We start from the raw sequence: 17,757 nt of genomic DNA on the forward strand, positions 1-17,757 counted from the left end.
CGTTCCCATAAAGAGGCCCGTTGCGCACGTTTGCCGAAAGGCCCCGATAGTTTTTCGCGAGTCCAAAGTCGAGACGACGAACGTGTGTACGACGACTGAGCCGTCTCTTGTCAGAACATATCCCCGTCCTGCCCCCCCGCCCCCGCCGTTCTTCGGCTAAACATAAAACACATGGGCTGGCGAGGGAGTGATGATGAAACACAAGGATCCATTTGCATCAGGAGTTAACTAAGATGTAATGAAATTAAAAATGGAGTAACACGCTTCCCGGATGTCCACCTGAGATGATGAAGACGCGAGGAGCTTGTTTGGACTCCCCGGCTTCGAGCACAGCGCTGCAGGAAATGAAAGGTGGCCCCGAATACTATGACTTTTGTGTTTTGTTTGTTACTATCTTTTGTCTCGCGGTACCAACGGCACTTGACGTGTGTGGATAATCAGCGGTGACATGATGCGGCCTGTTGGCAAACATGCAATTTCTTTCAAACTAGACTTAATTAAAAGTTCAGATCGGTGTCAAGGGGTCTGAGGCTCGGTTTCCTGTGGTGCCCTTCATCGTACGTTCTCTGTTGCCATCTAGTGATTGTGAGCTGGTTCAACTCGAACACTTGTCCCTGAACTGCTCTTCAACTGTTTTAGGCGAAATCCAAACAAACTGCCGGAATCACGGTTTTCCTTCATGTACTGGCAACAGTTGCAAAAAAGACGGCAAAGCACTCGCCCTCCCACGATGCATTATAAAACATAATTAATTTTCCGACGCAGATACCTGTTTAACCAGACAAACCTGTCGTTGTCACGATCAAAACCTCAAGTTGCGCGTAAAATAGTAAATGTACATAAAAGAAAATGCATGTTTCATTTTTTATATTTCTTTGAATATTCTATTTTAAATGCGAGTTATCTGAGAGAAAATGTTTGGAGGGTCTGCAATCTCCCTGAGAAGAAAAGTCTTTATCTCTGGAATATGAAACAAAATCAGCCGGGTAGATTTAAAAACAAAATTATAAAATGAAATAAAGTGTATAAATATTAAAAATGTTAAAAATAAGAATAAATTATAATATTAAATAAATATAGATAATAATAAATAAAATAATAATAAATCACAGATAAAAATGAAAGACTAATAATAGATATGTGATATAAGAAATGTTTTCCCCTTGTAGGAATGGTGCGTAACAACAATGTAACGCTACAACTTATGGCGGATTAGATGCAGTGGACCTGGATCTGGACCTGGTTGGTCGCCGTGCTTCTCGATAGCCTCTCCTTCAGTAAGCCAATGAGCCGATGACGCCAGAGATGTGATGATAGCATCAAGAACCAGTGTAGGTCAACTGGTAAAAAATATACCCTCTTTTCAGTACTTATGCTAAGCTCTGACTGCCTTTCCCACGACAGTGTTTTGAGAGCCTTTGAATGATCAGTGCAACTGTAGTAGTACCGCAGTGGTAACAACTTATGGCTTGAGCGTAAGATTTCCGATCAGTCAGTTTTCACAGCAGAGAGCAGGAGAGGGGAATGACCATGCATAATCACTTCAACATCTCCGCTCAAAGTGATACAGGCTCAGGGTTAAAAGTCAGGCCCATAAACCAACTCTAAAAGTACCCTGATAACCTGGGCAGAGAGGATTAGCCTCATAATCTAAACACCGACCGGCTAAATCTGGGACTTTGGGCCTCCTGCTGCTCGCGGCAGCGCCGGTAAATCTGTGTCCTCTGCGCCTGCATGAAGAGCTCAGCTGGTCCCCAGTCTTTGCTGCAAAGGTATTAATTGTACATTGTCTTTGCAACCACATGCGGTGGACTCACTTCATTTTGGCCCTTCACGTCTGCTGACGTGAGGTGTGCTTGAAGGCACTGGAACTGGCCTTATTTATGTCGAAGAGCTTAAAGACGCAGAGGTGTGTCGAGCAAATTTCCGAGCATAACATCATTGCTTGACAAGTCACTCATCATGTTTATGAATGATTGTTATATGTATATGTATGTTTCTGTGCAACTATATAGAGACTCACCTTGAAATTAGCAAGTTATTCATTCATCACTTATACTGCTTACCCTGCAATCTGGGTCCCAGTTGGGCTGGAGCCTATTTTTGCTGTCATTGGGCGAGAGCCTGGAACGGGCGCCTGTCGATCGCAGGGTCACATATAGAGACATACAAAAAAATTTGCTTTTTCATTCAGATAGATGAACAGCTATTCACTCGACCATTTAAATTTACACATTTGAAATACAAAAAAATTATATCATACTCACAATCTGTTGAGCTGTGACTGGGCTTTAGAATACAAAACACAATGATAACAATAATCTATAACTTGTCAATACATAAGATCACTGATAAACACACAGTGGATCCTGATCTGTACTCAACATACTAACAAGTTCTGCATCACGAGATTTCTTCCTTTTTTCAGGGCCAACCCAAATACAGATTTTGGCCCTGGAGGCCAGTATTCATGTAGAAAGGATTGACAAGATTACCTTTAAATAAACACATGTACTAGTTTTGGGGACGGCGTGGCACGGGAGGTAGAGCAATCGTCGTTGGAACTGAATATAACTGGTTGGATTCCCGGCTCCTCTTAGTGTGTTGAAGTGTTGGAGAGCAAGACGCTGAACCCCTAAATGCTTCGCTGGCGCTGGTGGACGGCAGCCTACTGCTCATAGTCCATCCATGATGGGTTCATTGCAGAGAATGAATTTCCCCACAGGGATTAATAAAGGATAAATCATTATTATTTTCTTGTAAAATCATAAAGATGTGGATAATGTTCTTCACCTTGGAGAATGAACTATTCCAAAGGACACATAAATAAATACATCTGTTCCATTTTATGCAATGTAAAAGTAAAAAGCAAAAAAATAAGCAGGTTCAGTGTTCAGTAGCACCAACTTGAAGATTGCAATATGTAATTGGTAATAACAAATGAATAACTTTTGAACATTTATTAGAGCAGGTTCCTTAACAGAGTCATACATATTCTTACAAAACCTCATAACAAGATATACATTATACAATAATCTTTATAGGTCAATTATTTCCTCAATATGAATAATTTTTATTAAAAAAAAAAAAACTAGAACAGTGAAAGATATCTATAAGCAAAATAACGTTATTGAATATCTCATGTATCACATGCACAAAATACTGAAGAAGAAAATCAAATCTGGCAAGCAAGCTTGGCTACATTGCCATGGAAACCATAGATGCACATGCACCAACAGGAAAATGCATTCCAAATGAACAACAGGAAATGACCAGATTGTTATTCAGATTCTGTATATGCAAGTGTTTTTACTGACTTTTGTTGGGGGCCCATGACCTCCCCTTCAAAATATAGCAAAAAAAAAAAAAAAAAAGTCTTATTCTACCCCCTGGTATAATCCTTTGGTGCCTCCTACTGGCCTGTTATCCCGAACACCCATATTGTTAATCCTGGCTAGACTGAACTCCGGCAGTGAAGGGGTTAAGCATATAATGATGCTCTAAAAGGTGGTGAATGAGCTTTGCAGGACTGTATCTGCACACAGCCCCGCACAGCACATCCTGCTCAAGATGTGTGTTTGACAGAGGGTGTACGCAGCACGCTTCACAGCCCGAGGAGGTGAGTCAGCGTACCCGAATAATATTATCAGAACAAAACCGCTCATAAAGTAGTTGACGAAGGCGTCATATCATATCAGATCAGATTGGTTTATTTGCAGTGTGATATTCTATTGTACATGCTGGGTGTAAAGATACCGTGTATGGAAGAGCTTATGTGTATCAACATCTGACCCCGACAATCTGAACAAATTGTGCAGACAATAGGCAACTTGAAAACAAAAAGACAAAAAAAAAAAACAATCATTGTGACATCACTCATCGGTTTGCGATCTCCCGTTACTCTCATATTCTTACTCGCACCCTCATGCTCCGGCGCCGTTCTCAAACATCTTCAGAGGAATCGACCCATGACTGCAGACTGTGGCGGACAATAAGACCCCATCGCCGAGCCTCGGAGAGAGTGAACTCAGAGGAGCCCCGAGAGAACGTGAAAGGCCCCTTAGTCAGGGGAGTGTGTCGTCAGGGGAGAGAATCTAAAACTGTAACAAGCAGGCAGCGGGAAGGTATTTGGATGCCATATAAATGCATATTAATCAAATTGTCCATTTATGAAATCTCAGGTTTGGAGTGACCATGTGACCCTTTCACAAGAGGGTCATCCATAGTGACCAAGATGCACTGGGCAGGGTGGAAAATAGTTACAGGTGCATGAAGATATTTATAGTACTGAGGAGATGAAGGGTGCACGGAGTTTATTTTTACACACAGCTGGATCTGAATAATGATGCGAAAAAAGAGGGAGGGAGCGGTCGTATTGTTACGACAACATGAATGCGAAAACCTTACCGGGAAAAATGGACGCGTGCACGCCTTCACACCTCCCAAGGCCTTGGCCACAGGGAAGGAATAGAAGGGTGACACGCACCTCTTTAGAGCAGCGGCGAGACACACACCTTCATTATTCTCTCACCCTCCTCTCCACGCGACGCCATAGACCCGGGTCCAAAACACATGAGTGCACATTAGCGCAGAGCAAAGTGAGTGCCATTAGGTTTCTTCCCACATTAGCGTCTAATGAAATTTCCTGCAGAGGTACGTTATGATGATAAGATGTCAGGCTCCATCCTCCCCCGGACCTCGCGTCAGTTGAAATATTCTTTCAATGAAGTGTTTTTAACTCTGTGCACTTTTGCTCCCCACACACTGCTCCATGATGTACCTCAGGTCTTGGTTGTTGATTCAATACTATTATCTATTATTGTTACGTTTTACTTGAAAATGGCACAACAATTTCCTTCGGGATAAATAAAGTTGTTCTTATCTTATCTTATCTTAATGAAAAAAATCTGTGAAAAAATCTGAATCTGTGATGTCAAAAGGTGGGACATTGACAGACTTGTGTATCTACCTGTGTGCGATGTCACACAGGTTAACACAGGGAAAGGATGGTAATGTTGTGACATACTCGTGACGTCACCAACGGATTGTCATGACAAGGGGCCGGTGTGACGTCACGTGAGGGGGAATCCCGCTGTGATCCGCCAGGAGGGCGCCTTGTGGTGCTCTCTGATTGGCTGCTTCAACGCTCACCTTTCCCAGGAGCCCCGAGGTGTCAGTTGACGCGTTAGAGTAACGGACAGACTAACGGCTGTGAGTATCGTTCCACTTATTTTACCTTGTGGTGTAATGTTGTTTTTCACAACATAAGCACATAATGCAGCCACAGGGCGGCACTGGCCTGTGTCTCTCCAAGCCTGCCTTGGGGGGGCACGGAGCAGTGTCTCCCTGTGCCGGTCCCAAGGCTGGATAAATGCAGAGGGTTGCGTCAGAAAGGGCATCCGGCGTAAAACTTTTGCCAAAACCAAACATGCGAGTCAACCAAAACTATACCATACCGGATCGGTCGTGGACAGGGTCAACAATGACCGCCATTGGTACTGATGACCTACAGGGTACTAATGGAAATTGGGCTACTGTGGGTCAAAGAACAAGAACAAGAAGAAGAGGAGGAGTGCGTGTTCGAAAGCAGAGAGAGGGGGAAAGGAAAGAGCCTGGGACTGAGAGTAGGGACTTTGAATATTGGGACTATGACAGGAAAAGGTAGAGAGTTGGTTGACATGATGCAGAGAAGGAAGGTGGATATACTGTGTGTCCAGGAGACCAGGTGGAAAGGCAGTAAGGCTAGAAGCTTAGGTGCAGGCTTTAAGTTGTACTATTATGGTACTGACAAGAAGAGAAATGGAGTAGGAGTTATCTTGAAGGAGGAGTTCGTAAGGAACGTCCTAGAGGTGAAAAGAATGTCAGATAGACTTATGAGTCTGAAACTGGAAATTGAAGGTGTGATGCTCAATGTTGTTAGTGGCTATGCCCCTCAGGTGGGATGTGAATCTGAAGAGAAGGAGAAGTTCTGGAATGAGTTAGATGAAGTGATGCAGAATATTCCCAGAAATTAGAGTGGTCATTGGTGCAGACTTCAATGGACATGTTGGTGAAGGCAATAGAGGGGATGAAGAAGTGATGGGCAGATTTGGTATCCAGGATAGGAATGCAGAGGGACAGATGGTGGTAGATTCCGCAAAAAGGATGGAGATGGCTGTAGTGAATACCTTTTTACAGAAAAAACAGGAACATAGGGTAACTTATAAGAGCGGAGGTAGGAGCACGCAGGTAGACTACATCTTGTATAGACGAGGTAACCTGAAGGAGATCAGAGACTGCAAAGTAGTTGCAGGTGAGAGTGTAGCCAGACAGCATAGGATGGTGGTTTGTAGGATGACTCTGGTGACAAGGAAGATGAAGAGGACAAAGGCAGAGCAGAGGACAGAGTGGTGGAAGCTGAAAAGGGAGGAGTGTTGCATGGTTTTCAGGGAGGAGTTGAGAAAGGGTCTGGGTGGTCAGGGTGAGCTTCCAGATGATTGGACAACAACAGCTAGTGTTATCAGTGAGACAGGTAGAAGAGTACTTGGTTTGTCATATGGAAGGAAAGTAGATAAGGAGACTTGGTGGTGGAATGAGGAGGTGCAGGAGTGCATACAGAGAAAGCGGTTAGCGGAGAAGAAGTGGGATACTGAGAAGACTGAAGAGAACAGACAGGAGTTCAGCGAGATGCGGCAAAAGGTAAAGATAGAGGTAGCAAAGGCAAAAAAAAGGGCGTATGATGACTTGTATGCTTGGTTGGATAGTAAGGAGGGTGAGAATGATCTATACAAGTTGGCGAAACAGAGAGATAAAGATGGAAAGGATGTACAACAGGTCCGGGTGATTAAGGACAGAGAGGGGAATGTATTGACAGATGCTAGAAGAGTGATGGGAAGATGGAAAGAGTACTTTAAAGAGCTGATGAATGTGGAAAATGAAAGAGAGACAAGGGTAGAAGACGTGACTATTGTAGACCACAAAGTAGCATGAATTAGTAAAAGTGAAGTAAGAAAGGCATTGAAGAGGATGAAGAGTGGAAAAGCAGTTGGTCCTGATGATATACCTGTGGAAGTGTGGAAGTGTCTAGGAGAGGCAGCGGTAGATTATCTGACTAGATTATTCAACAGGATCTTAGAGAGTGAGGAGATGCCTGAAGAATGGAGAAAAAGTGTGATGGTGCCTATTTTTAAGAATAAAGGGGATGTGCAGAATTGTGGCAACTATAGAGGGATAAAGTTGATGAGCCATACAATGAAGTTATGGGAAAGAGTAGTGGAAACTAGACTGAGAGCAGAAGTCAGCATTTGTGAACAGCAGTATGGCTTCATTCCTAGGAATAGTACTACAGATGCAGTATTTGCGTTGAGAATGCTAATGGAAAAGTACAGAGAAGGCCAGAGGGAGCTGCATTGTGTTTTTGTAGACCTAGAAAAAGCATATGACAGGGTGCCAAGAGAGGAGCTCTGGTATTGTATGAGGAAGTCTGGAGTGGCAGAGAAGTATGTTAGACTAGTGCAGGACATGTATGCTAGCTGTGAGACACTGGTACAGTGTGCTGTAGGGGTAACAGAGAAGTTCAAGGTGGAGGTGGGACTCCATCAGGGATCAGCTCTGAGCCCCTTCTTGTTCGCAATGGTGATGGACAGGCTGACAGATGAGGTTAGACAGGAATCCCCATGGACCATGATGTTTGCGGATGACATTGTGATCTGTAGTGAGAGCAGACAACAGGTAGAGGAAAATCTAGAGAGGTGGAGGTATGCTCTGGAAAGGAGAGGAATGAAAGTCGCAGCAAGACAGAATATATGGGTGTGAATGAGAGGAACTCGGGTGGAACGGTGAGGCTACAGGGAGTGGAGATCAAGAAGCTGGAGGATTTCAGGTACTTAGGGTCAACAGTCCAGAGCAACGGAGAGTGCGGAAAAGAGGTGAAGAGACGGGTCCAAGCAGGTTGGAATGGATGGAGAAAAGTGTCAGGGGTACTATGTGATAGAAGACTTTCAGCCAGAATAAAAGGAAAGGTGTTCAAGACAGTTGTGCGACCAGCGATGATGTATGGACTAGAAACTGTTACAATGACCAAAAGACAGCAGGCAGAACTAGAGGTTGCAGAAATGAGGATGTTGAGGTTCTCTTTGGGAGTGACCAGGACGGATAGGATCAGGAATGACTCTATCAGAGGAGCAGCACATGTTAGATGTTTTGGAGAGAAGGTCAGAGAAGCCAGACTGAGATGGTTCGGTCATGTACAGAGGAGGGATAGAGAATATATTGGTAGACGGATTCTGGAATTGGAGCTGCCAGGCAAGAGGTCTCGAGGAAGACCAAAGAGAAGATTTATGGACTTAGTGAGAGAGGATATGAATGTAGTTGGTGTGAGAGAGGAGGATACAGAGAATAGAGTTACATGGAGAAAGTTGACTCGCTGTGGCGACCCCCGAAGGGAAAAGCCGAAAGAAGAAGAAGAACCACAAATTACTAGGTTTTTTTTTCATTGGATAACTTTTCAAGCAAAAAGTCGACTTTAAAATGGAGGGAAATGGCGAAAACGTGGGAAATCTGGCTCTTTTGGCGTGAGACGCTAGATTTGATGCTTTCTACCTTCCTAACGGAGGCCCTGCACCATAACATTTAATATCAAATGTCATCGTTCTCCCGCATCAAAACCGCATAAAAAAGACATTCTGACATATTCCCGTGGTTCAGAAGAGAGTGTCCGTTTTTTCTCTCTGGCAAATACAGTTTCAGAGTTTTTTTAACGTTAACGTGACAATAAGCAATCGGTTTAGTTCCGTTAAAAGAGCCACTTAGCATATTAACGTCCTGGAAACGAGAGTCTTGAAGGTAACTTGATAATTGCATTTTTAAGGTTAGTGTAAAAGTTTCCTTGATGAATTTGTTTTTAAGATCACTTTTTTTTAAATTGAAAACAACAACAAAAACTAATTTGGCAGGACTCTTGATAGCCCATATTCGTTGTATGCTTAGACCCGCTGACCCCCCCACTGTTATGGAATAAGATGTAACTCATGTCACTACCAAGAAATGGATTGTAATGAATATTTCAAAAGGTCATGATCTGCTGATCGATACAGCTTAAGGAGCCAATCCACTTGGCAGCTTTGCCCAGAGTTACTGTCAGGATAGTGTTCTGTGTCTGGAACTACAGGGTTCCCGGAGGAGAAACCTAGCTGAGAAAACTCTGCAGCTTGGACTTCTGCTCCTGTTGCCTTGGTCCTCCAGTGTTCAGGAACACCGGTTATCAATGCCGCAGTGGAAAAATGAAAAGAAAATAATGAGTGAAATCAGCAAAGATGAAAGCATGAGTGAATAACTGTGGATAAAAAAAAAACAATAACCCTCCTTGCTGCAGTAGGAAAAGAGCGACTGCATAGTTTCTTCACCAAGAGGTTAAATATGTCTTTCTGCATAGTTATGTCACGTCTTAATTTTAGTGTCTCATCTTTGATGTCACGCAAGAGGATAAGATTCTATATATAGGCTGTCTTGATTTTTGACAGGGACATTATTCTACTTTAAATACCTTAGTTACTGCAGGGTACAGTGAGGCCTTGCAAGACATGAACAACAAGAACCATGAACAAACAGCAAGAAATTGTCACTGCCAACCAACCTGAGCATTTCAAACTTTGCTCTCCAGGTGGCAATGTTCTGCATGGGGTTGCACTGATGGTGTGCACTCGACCCATACATAAGCACAAGTGTTTGTTTACAAAAGTGCAAGATTCCTCAAGCATTTAGGACAGCACCTTGTTATATCTCGTACTTACATGTTTCCGTCATGGCCATTTAGTCTGTAGGTTCCCCATCTTGCAGCCATGCCTCGACAATTCCCGAAAGTAGCTCTGAGCGAGGCGGAGGAGGAGTCCCAGCTCAGGGCAGAGAAGTTGTATGAATCGGCACTGAAAGAGCAGGACAATAGTGATGGTATGTCCATGTTCACTGTGCCCGAGGACTGCCCAATCAGTCTTCATCAAGCCAAGGAGCATGAACTGCTCAAGGAGCTGGCAGAGCAGCAGTCAGAGATGAGCACAAAGAGGTAGGCCGTGATGAGAACCTGCCATGATAAAATCAGACTGCCATCATGTGCTAGCTGAATACGGTTAATATCGGTTGACAATTTTATTGCCAATTTTGCAGGAAAAAAAGCCTAAGGATGATGCGCTCCCAGTCAATGTCCCTCCAGGTCCCCGTGAGTACAGACAGGACACCCTTCCTGTCCCCCAGCACCAGCTCTCTCAGCTCATGTGCCCCCGAAACCTGGCCCGATTACCAGAGAGTCACCATCAGCGGTGATTACTGTGCAGGAGTAAGTTGTCCAAACAGGACCACAATGCAGTGTGAATAACACTTTGAATATGATCTAAACAAATGAGCCAAATTATGCTTGCCAGACATATCAGTTGACAAAGTAGCACATACTTACTCCTCACTGTTTATTTTATACTTACTAAACAATTGTTGCAGGACCTCAACAGTAACACAACGCTAAAACATTATGTCATGTTTGACCGGAGGTAAATATACTTCATGTGAGATTCATATTCCCCTCGTTCAGATTACCGTGGAGGACTATGAACAGGCAGCAAAAGGTCTTCTGAAGGCTTTGCTCCTTCGGGAGAAATACTCCAAACTAGCCTATCATAAATTCTGCAGAACCACAGCCCAGTTCCTTCGCAGAGCTGAAAACATGAGATGGAGTGAAGAGGATGAGGTGCTACCAGGTTTGAGGAGCTCAGCATTTACAGTAAACCAAGAGCTACGCCCGAGACTTGACCTATGACAGTAATGCGAACACGTCGTTGCCTCCAGACATGTGCCCCTATTTACGTGATGGTGAGGATCCATATAGCATGGAGAACATCCCTGAGAACCTGAACTATGAACTGAGGATGAAGGACGGAATAGTGAATGTGTACGATACCGTTGAGGCACTCAAGGAAAACCAGGCACATGACCTTCCCTATCCAGACCTGGAGACTTTTGCCATAGATCTCAGTCACGTGTTGGCAATGATCGCAGATGGACCAACGTAAGCTGCCAAAACAAACTGTGCTTTGGTTACTTTTTCCGATTCTTGGCACGCATCGAATAACTTTGCTATCTATGTCTCTACCTCTCGCTCCAATCGTCCAGGAAAACCTACTGTCATAGACGTCTGAATTTCTTGACTTCGAAGTTTTATCTCCACGAAATGCTAAATGAGATGGCGGAGCTGAAGGAGCTGAAAAGAGTGCCTCACCGAGATTTCTACAATGTCAGAAAGGTGTCTTGCCATAAGAGGAAGTCCTAAGTTTGCATTTCGGTGAATGGGCTAACGCTGTTTCTTTTGTCCCCCTTCGAGGTGGACACACACATCCATGCGGCCGCGTGCATGTCTCAGAGGCATTTGCTGGCATTCATCAAGAAGACGTACAAGACCGAGGCCGACCGTATGGTTCTGGAAAAGGATGGGCAGATGGTGACTCTTGAGCAGGTTTTCAAAAACCTGAAGATGGACCCATACGACCTAACTGTGGACTCCCTGGATGTTCACGCTGTAAGGAAGGAAAAAGGAATCATTATCTCCGATAACCTAAAAAGTATAACGTATCACGACAGATCTTTCGGATTCACAATTACGGTTGATGTTTGTATGAATCTTACAGGGGAGGCAAACCTTCCACCGGTTCGATAAATTCAATTCCATGTACAATCCAGTGGGAGCCAGTGAACTCAGGGAAATCTTCCTGAAAACAGATAACCTCCTCAACGGCGAGTACTTAGCCTGCCTAATAAAGGTAAATACAATGATTCATTTTAAGACAGGGCTGCCTCGGAGGCACTTCAGGTCACTCCATTTCACACCTTTAATAGGAAGTGGCCCATGACCTGGAGGAGAGCAAGTACCAGCACGCAGAGCCACGCCTGTCCATCTATGGACGTGCCCCAGAGGAGTGGGACAGCCTGGCCAAGTGGTTCATTTATAACAAAGTACACTCTCCAAACATGAGATGGATCATTCAAGTGCCTAGAATTTAGTAAGCAAACCTTCTTGCCATGGCAGAGCCCCACTACAAAAGATAACGCTTCCTGCAAATACAAGTGTCTCCTTTGTTTTTCTTTCTTTTTGCATTTAAGTGATATTTTCAAGGCCAAGAAGCTGGTACCCAACTTTGGCAAGATGTTGGAGAACATCTTCCTTCCTCTTTTTGAGGCCACAGTAAACCCACAGGACCACAAAGAACTCCATGTATTCCTCAAATACGTAAGCTGCCCTATGTCACACAGTATGTACCGTTATTTCCGGAAGATAAGCCGCTACTTTTTTCACACGCTTTGAACACTGCGGTTTAAACAACGATGCGGCTAATTTATGGATTTTCTGGGGGGCTAATGAGTTTCATGCCGCCAAAACATTTAGCCTCGTCACCAATGAAATTACCGTGACATTTTGAAGCTGCTTAATTCCGACATTGAAAAAGACAACTTTAATGGTTTTAGTGCGCGGGAGGAAGACAAAGATAGCGATCTGCTCAAGGACAAAGCGTGGATAGAAAACGGGTGGACGGATGGACTTTTCCTTGTGTTATTCATCAGTAATCTTTTTCATCAGCCGTGCTACAGGCACGGTTTGGGGAAAAAAAAACATTGCTAGTATGTATTTATGGAAGTTACCAGTATGTATTTAATTAAATGTTAAAAATGTTTTTGTGTACACTTTCTGAGTAAATGTCTCATGTTACAACGTGGACACCTGTGGCTTATAGACAAGTGCGGCCTATATTTGTACACATATATTTATTTTGTCATTTTAGCTGGTGCGGGTTATAATCAGGTGCGCTCAATAGTCCGGAAATTACAGTATCTACAGATACATATCTAATATCTTGGTTATAAGGTGTATACGTTTTATGGACCATTTTCACATGACTTCTGTGTTGAAATGACAATCGCTTCCTTTCGCGCAGGTATCGGGATTTGACAGCGTGGACGACGAGTCCAAACACAGCGACCACATGTTTTCCTTCAAGAGCCCAAAGCCGCAGAATTGGACGGTCGATGAAAATCCCCCCTACAGCTACTACCTCTTCCACATGTATGCTAACATCATGGTCCTGAACAATCTCAGAAAGTAAGACATCCTTCCTGGTTCTCTTAAACATGCGCTTTGTCAAGATTGGATTCTGTGCCCAGAACTCAATAATTCAGCAGTTGTCCGCATACTCAACTGATAAAGCTGTGTTCTTACGAGAAGGAAAGGTGACATATGACATCCGTCGTACTATAATACTTCTTATATACATATAGCTTCTATGCTAATACGATACGTTGGTGATTTGAATAGCAACGATTGTTCATCCTCTCCTTTCCGCGGTCACCGCAGGGAGCGAGGGCTGAGCACCTTCCAGTTTCGTCCCCACAGCGGAGAGGCCGGATCCATCACCCACTTGGTCTCCGCCTTCCTATCGGCCGACAACATCTCCCACGGGCTCAACTTGAAGAAGGTCACTTGGAATCCTTTGCCGTGCACGTAATTCAAGTATTGGTGTCACTGGATGTCGAGCCAGTGCCTATTTGTCCCAGTGCTCAAAGGCCAATGATCTTAAAATGGGATAGATATTTTGTGGAATCACACCCAAAAACAATACCTTTGTATTTCTTTCTTTAGTTTTCTTTCTTTATCTTCCCAGATAAGGTTGTATGTAATAGAGCCGGGAACAAAATCGTGTTCTTTTTGCCGTTGACGTTCTTTATCGTTTTTTGGGAGCTTAAACTATTGCAAAGCTAAAACAGCAAATGAGATGTTGACTGTAAACTGATGGATCCATGTGGACATGTTGCACAGACAAAAGCTGGGGTGGAAGGATTGATTATCTGATCTGTGTGTGTTGTCCCAGAGTCCAGTGCTGCAGTACTTGTACTACCTGGCCCAAGTGCCCATTGCCATGTCTCCACTCAGCAACAACAGCCTGTTCCTGGAATACTCCAAGAACCCTCTGCGAGAGTTCCTGCACAAGGGGCTGTGTGTTTCTCTCTCCACAGATGATCCCATGCAGTTCCACTACACCAAGGTATCGAGGGTTTCCGCTGTCCTCTTTAGGTCTTTTGTGTACACGTCATATTTATTTGACGGCGTAAGAAATGTCAGAATGTCTCATGTCCTCGCTGTAGGAACCACTAATGGAGGAGTACGCCATCGCCGCTCAGCTGTGGAAGCTTAGCACATGCGATGTGTGTGAAATCGCCAGGAACAGTGTGCTGCAGAGTGGCCTGTCTCACCAGGTACGGAGACCCTTCCACCCCTCAACGTCTCCGTCTTTCCCCACAGCAGGGATCCTCATGTGTTTTCTTTTCTTTCTTTCTAGGACAAGCAACACTTCATCGGGGTGGACTACCTAAAAGATGGACCCGAGGGAAACGACATCCGCCGAACCAACGTGGCCCAGATCCGTCTGGCCTACAGACACGAGACCCTGTGCAATGAACTCAGCTTCCTCGATGGTGTTGTCAAGTCTGAAGCCATGAGCTCAATGTAGGAGGGGAATAGAAAAAACCCAACAGCACCCAAAGGAGTCCAAACATATTGAGTATTTTTTTTCTTTTTTAAATTTCATTACAATTTGTACTTTGAAAAGTGCCGGCGGCTGTGCTGCTGAAAGGAGCCAAACCAACTGCCCAAGCTGACAGCAAGAGGTGTTGATAAAAGCTGCATGATTGATAGCACTTTTCAGAGGTTTAGACAAAAGCTGCGCGGGGGACAGATGTGGGTGAGTCACACACACAGCGCACATGCCATTAAATAAATCCACTGGGCAAAAACACTTGCACGCCGAGTGCACGCTGCATTATCTTACGAAGAATGTCCTTAAAAACGTTCAAACTTTGATCTTTGGTCAGACGCTAGGATACTTAACGCTGAGGAAAAAAAAAGAAATACTGTTGCATGCTGTTAGTTCTAACCGATCCAATAACAAAGATAAGTAATCTTCGAGACACTTCCTGTCTGTCTGCTCTCTTGTAAAAGGTCTCAGGAGAGAGGAGAGAATGTGTGTGTGTGCATGTTCGTGCGTGTGTGTGTGTGTGTGTGTGTGCGTGGCTAGCTGGGGGTACACATCTAATTAACTTTGTCATGTTCATTGTAGAGGTTAAACATCTGGTTTGTAGCACACCTGTAATACACTGCTGCGTTCAACAGACAGGAAACAAAAGGAGCAGTGAAGTGTTCTTCATTAAAAGAATATCACTCATCAGCTGGCTGGGTCTTCATTCGGATGTCAGCAGCTCCGCTGGCCGCATCGCCGACCCCCGGCCCCTCGTCTTCCTGTGTCACCTCCTCCGTTCCCTTTATCGCCGTCACACTTGTCCAGTTCTCTGTCGTCGCCATCTCTGTCTGCTGTTTCATAGCGCCGCTCCTGGAACTCCTTTTCCTGTTCACACCAAATGTAAACAAAGAGCGGGTATTCGGAGAGGATGAGACACGATTAGATTTTACCTTGCAGTGTTCTGAAAGTACAAGTCACTCACATGTGGTTTTAGGAAAAATACTCACAGTTTGATGTATGCCAGGGTGATTATTGTGATGATGAGGAGAGCACAGGTCGAGGCGATGAGCGCCGTTTTTGCTGACACTACAAAGCGGTCGTCACGGAAACGACACAAAGAATCTTTCTTATCTTGACATCTGAGGTCAGTGTGAATATGAATCAGTTAATCAAGTTAATATTAAAAATTCCCTACCTCCACCCGAGCTAGGTGTACTGTCGACGCCGCCTCGTACCTCACTGTTTATGTTCTCCGGGAAAGAGAGGGTGATAACAGAGGAATTGACAGCGAGGGGGGACGAGGGGGTTGGCGAAGACGTGGGCACCGTGGAAAGAATGGTCGTGGAAAGAATGGTTGTGTCTTCCTCCGGATGTGCCGCTTGAAACACAAATTTTCACCAGACGTCGTTTAAAAATGCAAACCCGGCAGACAGGTGATACATTTGGCGTTAAATATCTATAACAAGCCGGAAAACCGTGACGGCGGCCGATCTCGGCACAAAGTGTATTTTGTACAGCAAGAAGCCCTTCATAAAAGAAACAAATAAATATTAATAAAAGAAAGAAGAAATAAAAATAGATATAAAAAAAATAACGACGACTTCAACGATTAACTTAAACAATTATAGCAGGTCTTATCCGACACTTAATTTCAGTCCATAGAGGGCCATGTAGGTGTTTTAATACCTGATTCATTAAAACAAAAGGCATCAAATTTCTCTGTGACAGGCGCCCGCCACTTCACCAGCCCCGTTCCGTTTTTGCCGCAGTGAGGAAGAGCTGCGATACGAGGGATGACGACGATATTTTCGTCCGTCCACCCAAACCTGAGCAAAAGACAAAAAGCAGACGTGCGGCGTTTCAATCGGACGCCCTTCGACCCCTCTCTACCGTCCGCGCACTGACGATCTCACCTGCACGTCTCCAATCCCTTGGCGAGACCTCTTTCCACGTTGGCCCTTGAGGCGATGCCGGCCCCTAGGGACGAGCAGAGCAGCCGAGCCTCCGAAGCCGTGAAAGAGTACTGCACCTGACCCAGGTCGTCCAGGTAGCTGACCTGGAACACTCCAGCGATGCTGCTATTCCACCGCGGGAAAACTGCGGACAGCAGATAAATCACTGTCCGCATCCTCACTGGAAAAGCCAGAGTAGACAGGAAGTCGCTCACCTCTCAAATGGCTCTTGGCGACGGGTAGATCAGAGAAGACTGGGATACTTGAAAGAACGGACGCGACGGAAATCCAGAGGGCATTCATGGCTGCTCGCGGTCCAGGGGAGAATTCCGAGGACGGGGTCGATGACCGTTGCGTTCGCCGCGTGTGTTTCCCTGAGCTAACTTTCTGTTCGTCGGTTTGTGAACCCGTTTCCAGAAAGGAGAGGAAAAAGGAGGAGGGACGCGGCGCGCACGGGGTCGAATCGGATGCCGAGTGTTTAGGGACCGACCGCCCAGGAGAAAAGGATGTGCAAAATCACAACAGGAGATAGGGCTGCACGCGTCCAGCGAAGGGGGGAGATTGAATTCAACCTTCAGGAAAGAAAGTCCAGCAAGAGAGAATTCAGGAAGTAGACATGAATTTAAGGGGTGAATCTGAAAAAGTAATGTTGTGTAATGTAAATGTCAGTTAGTGGATTCACTGTTGATGACGCTTGACCGATGACTTCCTCCCGGGAGGGGGGGTTCGCCCATGAACGCGCTCGTGATCTCTCAAACCTCTGATGATCCGGCTTCCCCTCAGAACATTTCCCCAGAAGGCCCCCCGATGGCAGGAAATGACGCCAAGGCCGCCGGCGAGCACGCACGGCCGTGTTTTTGTCACATGTGTAGATTGCCGGCATACGTCAAAAAAATAAAATACAATCAGCGGAAAAGGGCAGACCTGTAGCTCCCTTGCCGGGAGTTGGTTATGGGCACGGATGAAGGATTTATTGAGTTAATTCGCTTTAAATGGTTTCCCAACACCTTTACAGGACTCTGAGGAGAGCGCAATGGCCTGTTTATGTTCCCGGAACCTGCGAACCCAGAAAGGTGGCACCGGAGGGATGGAAGTGACAGGCCTTTCTGAAGATTAGGTTGCCGTTTTCGCCGGGCCGCCATTGGGGCGACCACGACCCAGAGCAGGTAGTGTGAGTTACAGCCAACCTGTTTGCAGATGACATTGTGATCTACTGTGAAAGCAGGGAACAGGTTGAGGGGCCCTGGAAAGGAAAGGAACGAAGGTTAGCCGCAACAAGA

At 45.0% G+C, this 17,757-nt stretch overlaps 2 protein-coding genes across 3 annotated transcripts; one reads left to right on the forward strand and one right to left on the reverse strand.

Annotated features, from left to right (window-relative positions):
- The first annotated feature begins 922 nt into the window (after positions 1 to 922).
- On the forward strand, positions 923 to 14,521 carry LOC147217749 (AMP deaminase 3-like). Of its 2 annotated transcripts, XM_086174762.1 has the most exons (16): positions 923 to 4,124; positions 4,990 to 5,211; positions 9,794 to 10,039; positions 10,141 to 10,309; positions 10,559 to 10,724; positions 10,813 to 11,032; positions 11,137 to 11,266; positions 11,345 to 11,539; positions 11,649 to 11,780; positions 11,857 to 12,020; positions 12,121 to 12,247; positions 12,951 to 13,114; positions 13,367 to 13,487; positions 13,881 to 14,054; positions 14,155 to 14,265; positions 14,349 to 14,521. In XM_086174762.1, the coding sequence occupies exons 3-16, from the start codon at positions 9,819 to 9,821 to the stop codon at positions 14,517 to 14,519; spliced, it is 2,265 nt and encodes a 754-aa protein (XP_086030888.1). In that variant the 5' UTR covers positions 923 to 4,124; positions 4,990 to 5,211; positions 9,794 to 9,818; the 3' UTR covers positions 14,520 to 14,521. The 2 variants fall into 2 exon arrangements, with proteins under 2 accessions (XP_086030888.1, XP_086030887.1); XM_086174761.1 differs by having other exon boundaries at positions 923 to 5,211.
- A 50-nt stretch (positions 14,522 to 14,571) lies between these two features.
- On the reverse strand, positions 14,572 to 17,076 carry lyve1a (lymphatic vessel endothelial hyaluronic receptor 1a). The gene is made up of 6 exons (XM_086174763.1): positions 16,693 to 17,076; positions 16,439 to 16,622; positions 16,212 to 16,351; positions 15,721 to 15,903; positions 15,533 to 15,611; positions 14,572 to 15,410 (listed from the first exon to the last, which is right to left on the reverse strand). Exons 1-6 carry the CDS (start codon positions 16,778 to 16,780, stop codon positions 15,224 to 15,226), a joined length of 861 nt encoding a protein of 286 aa, XP_086030889.1. The 5' UTR covers positions 16,781 to 17,076; the 3' UTR covers positions 14,572 to 15,223.
- Positions 17,077 to 17,757: the final 681 nt, after the last annotated feature.

Source organism: Fistularia commersonii, chromosome 27, assembly GCF_037954325.1.
Source record: "Fistularia commersonii isolate RoL2024-O1a breed Wild chromosome 27, RoL_Fcom_v1.0, whole genome shotgun sequence".
Lineage (NCBI taxonomy): Eukaryota > Metazoa > Chordata > Actinopteri > Syngnathiformes > Fistulariidae > Fistularia > Fistularia commersonii.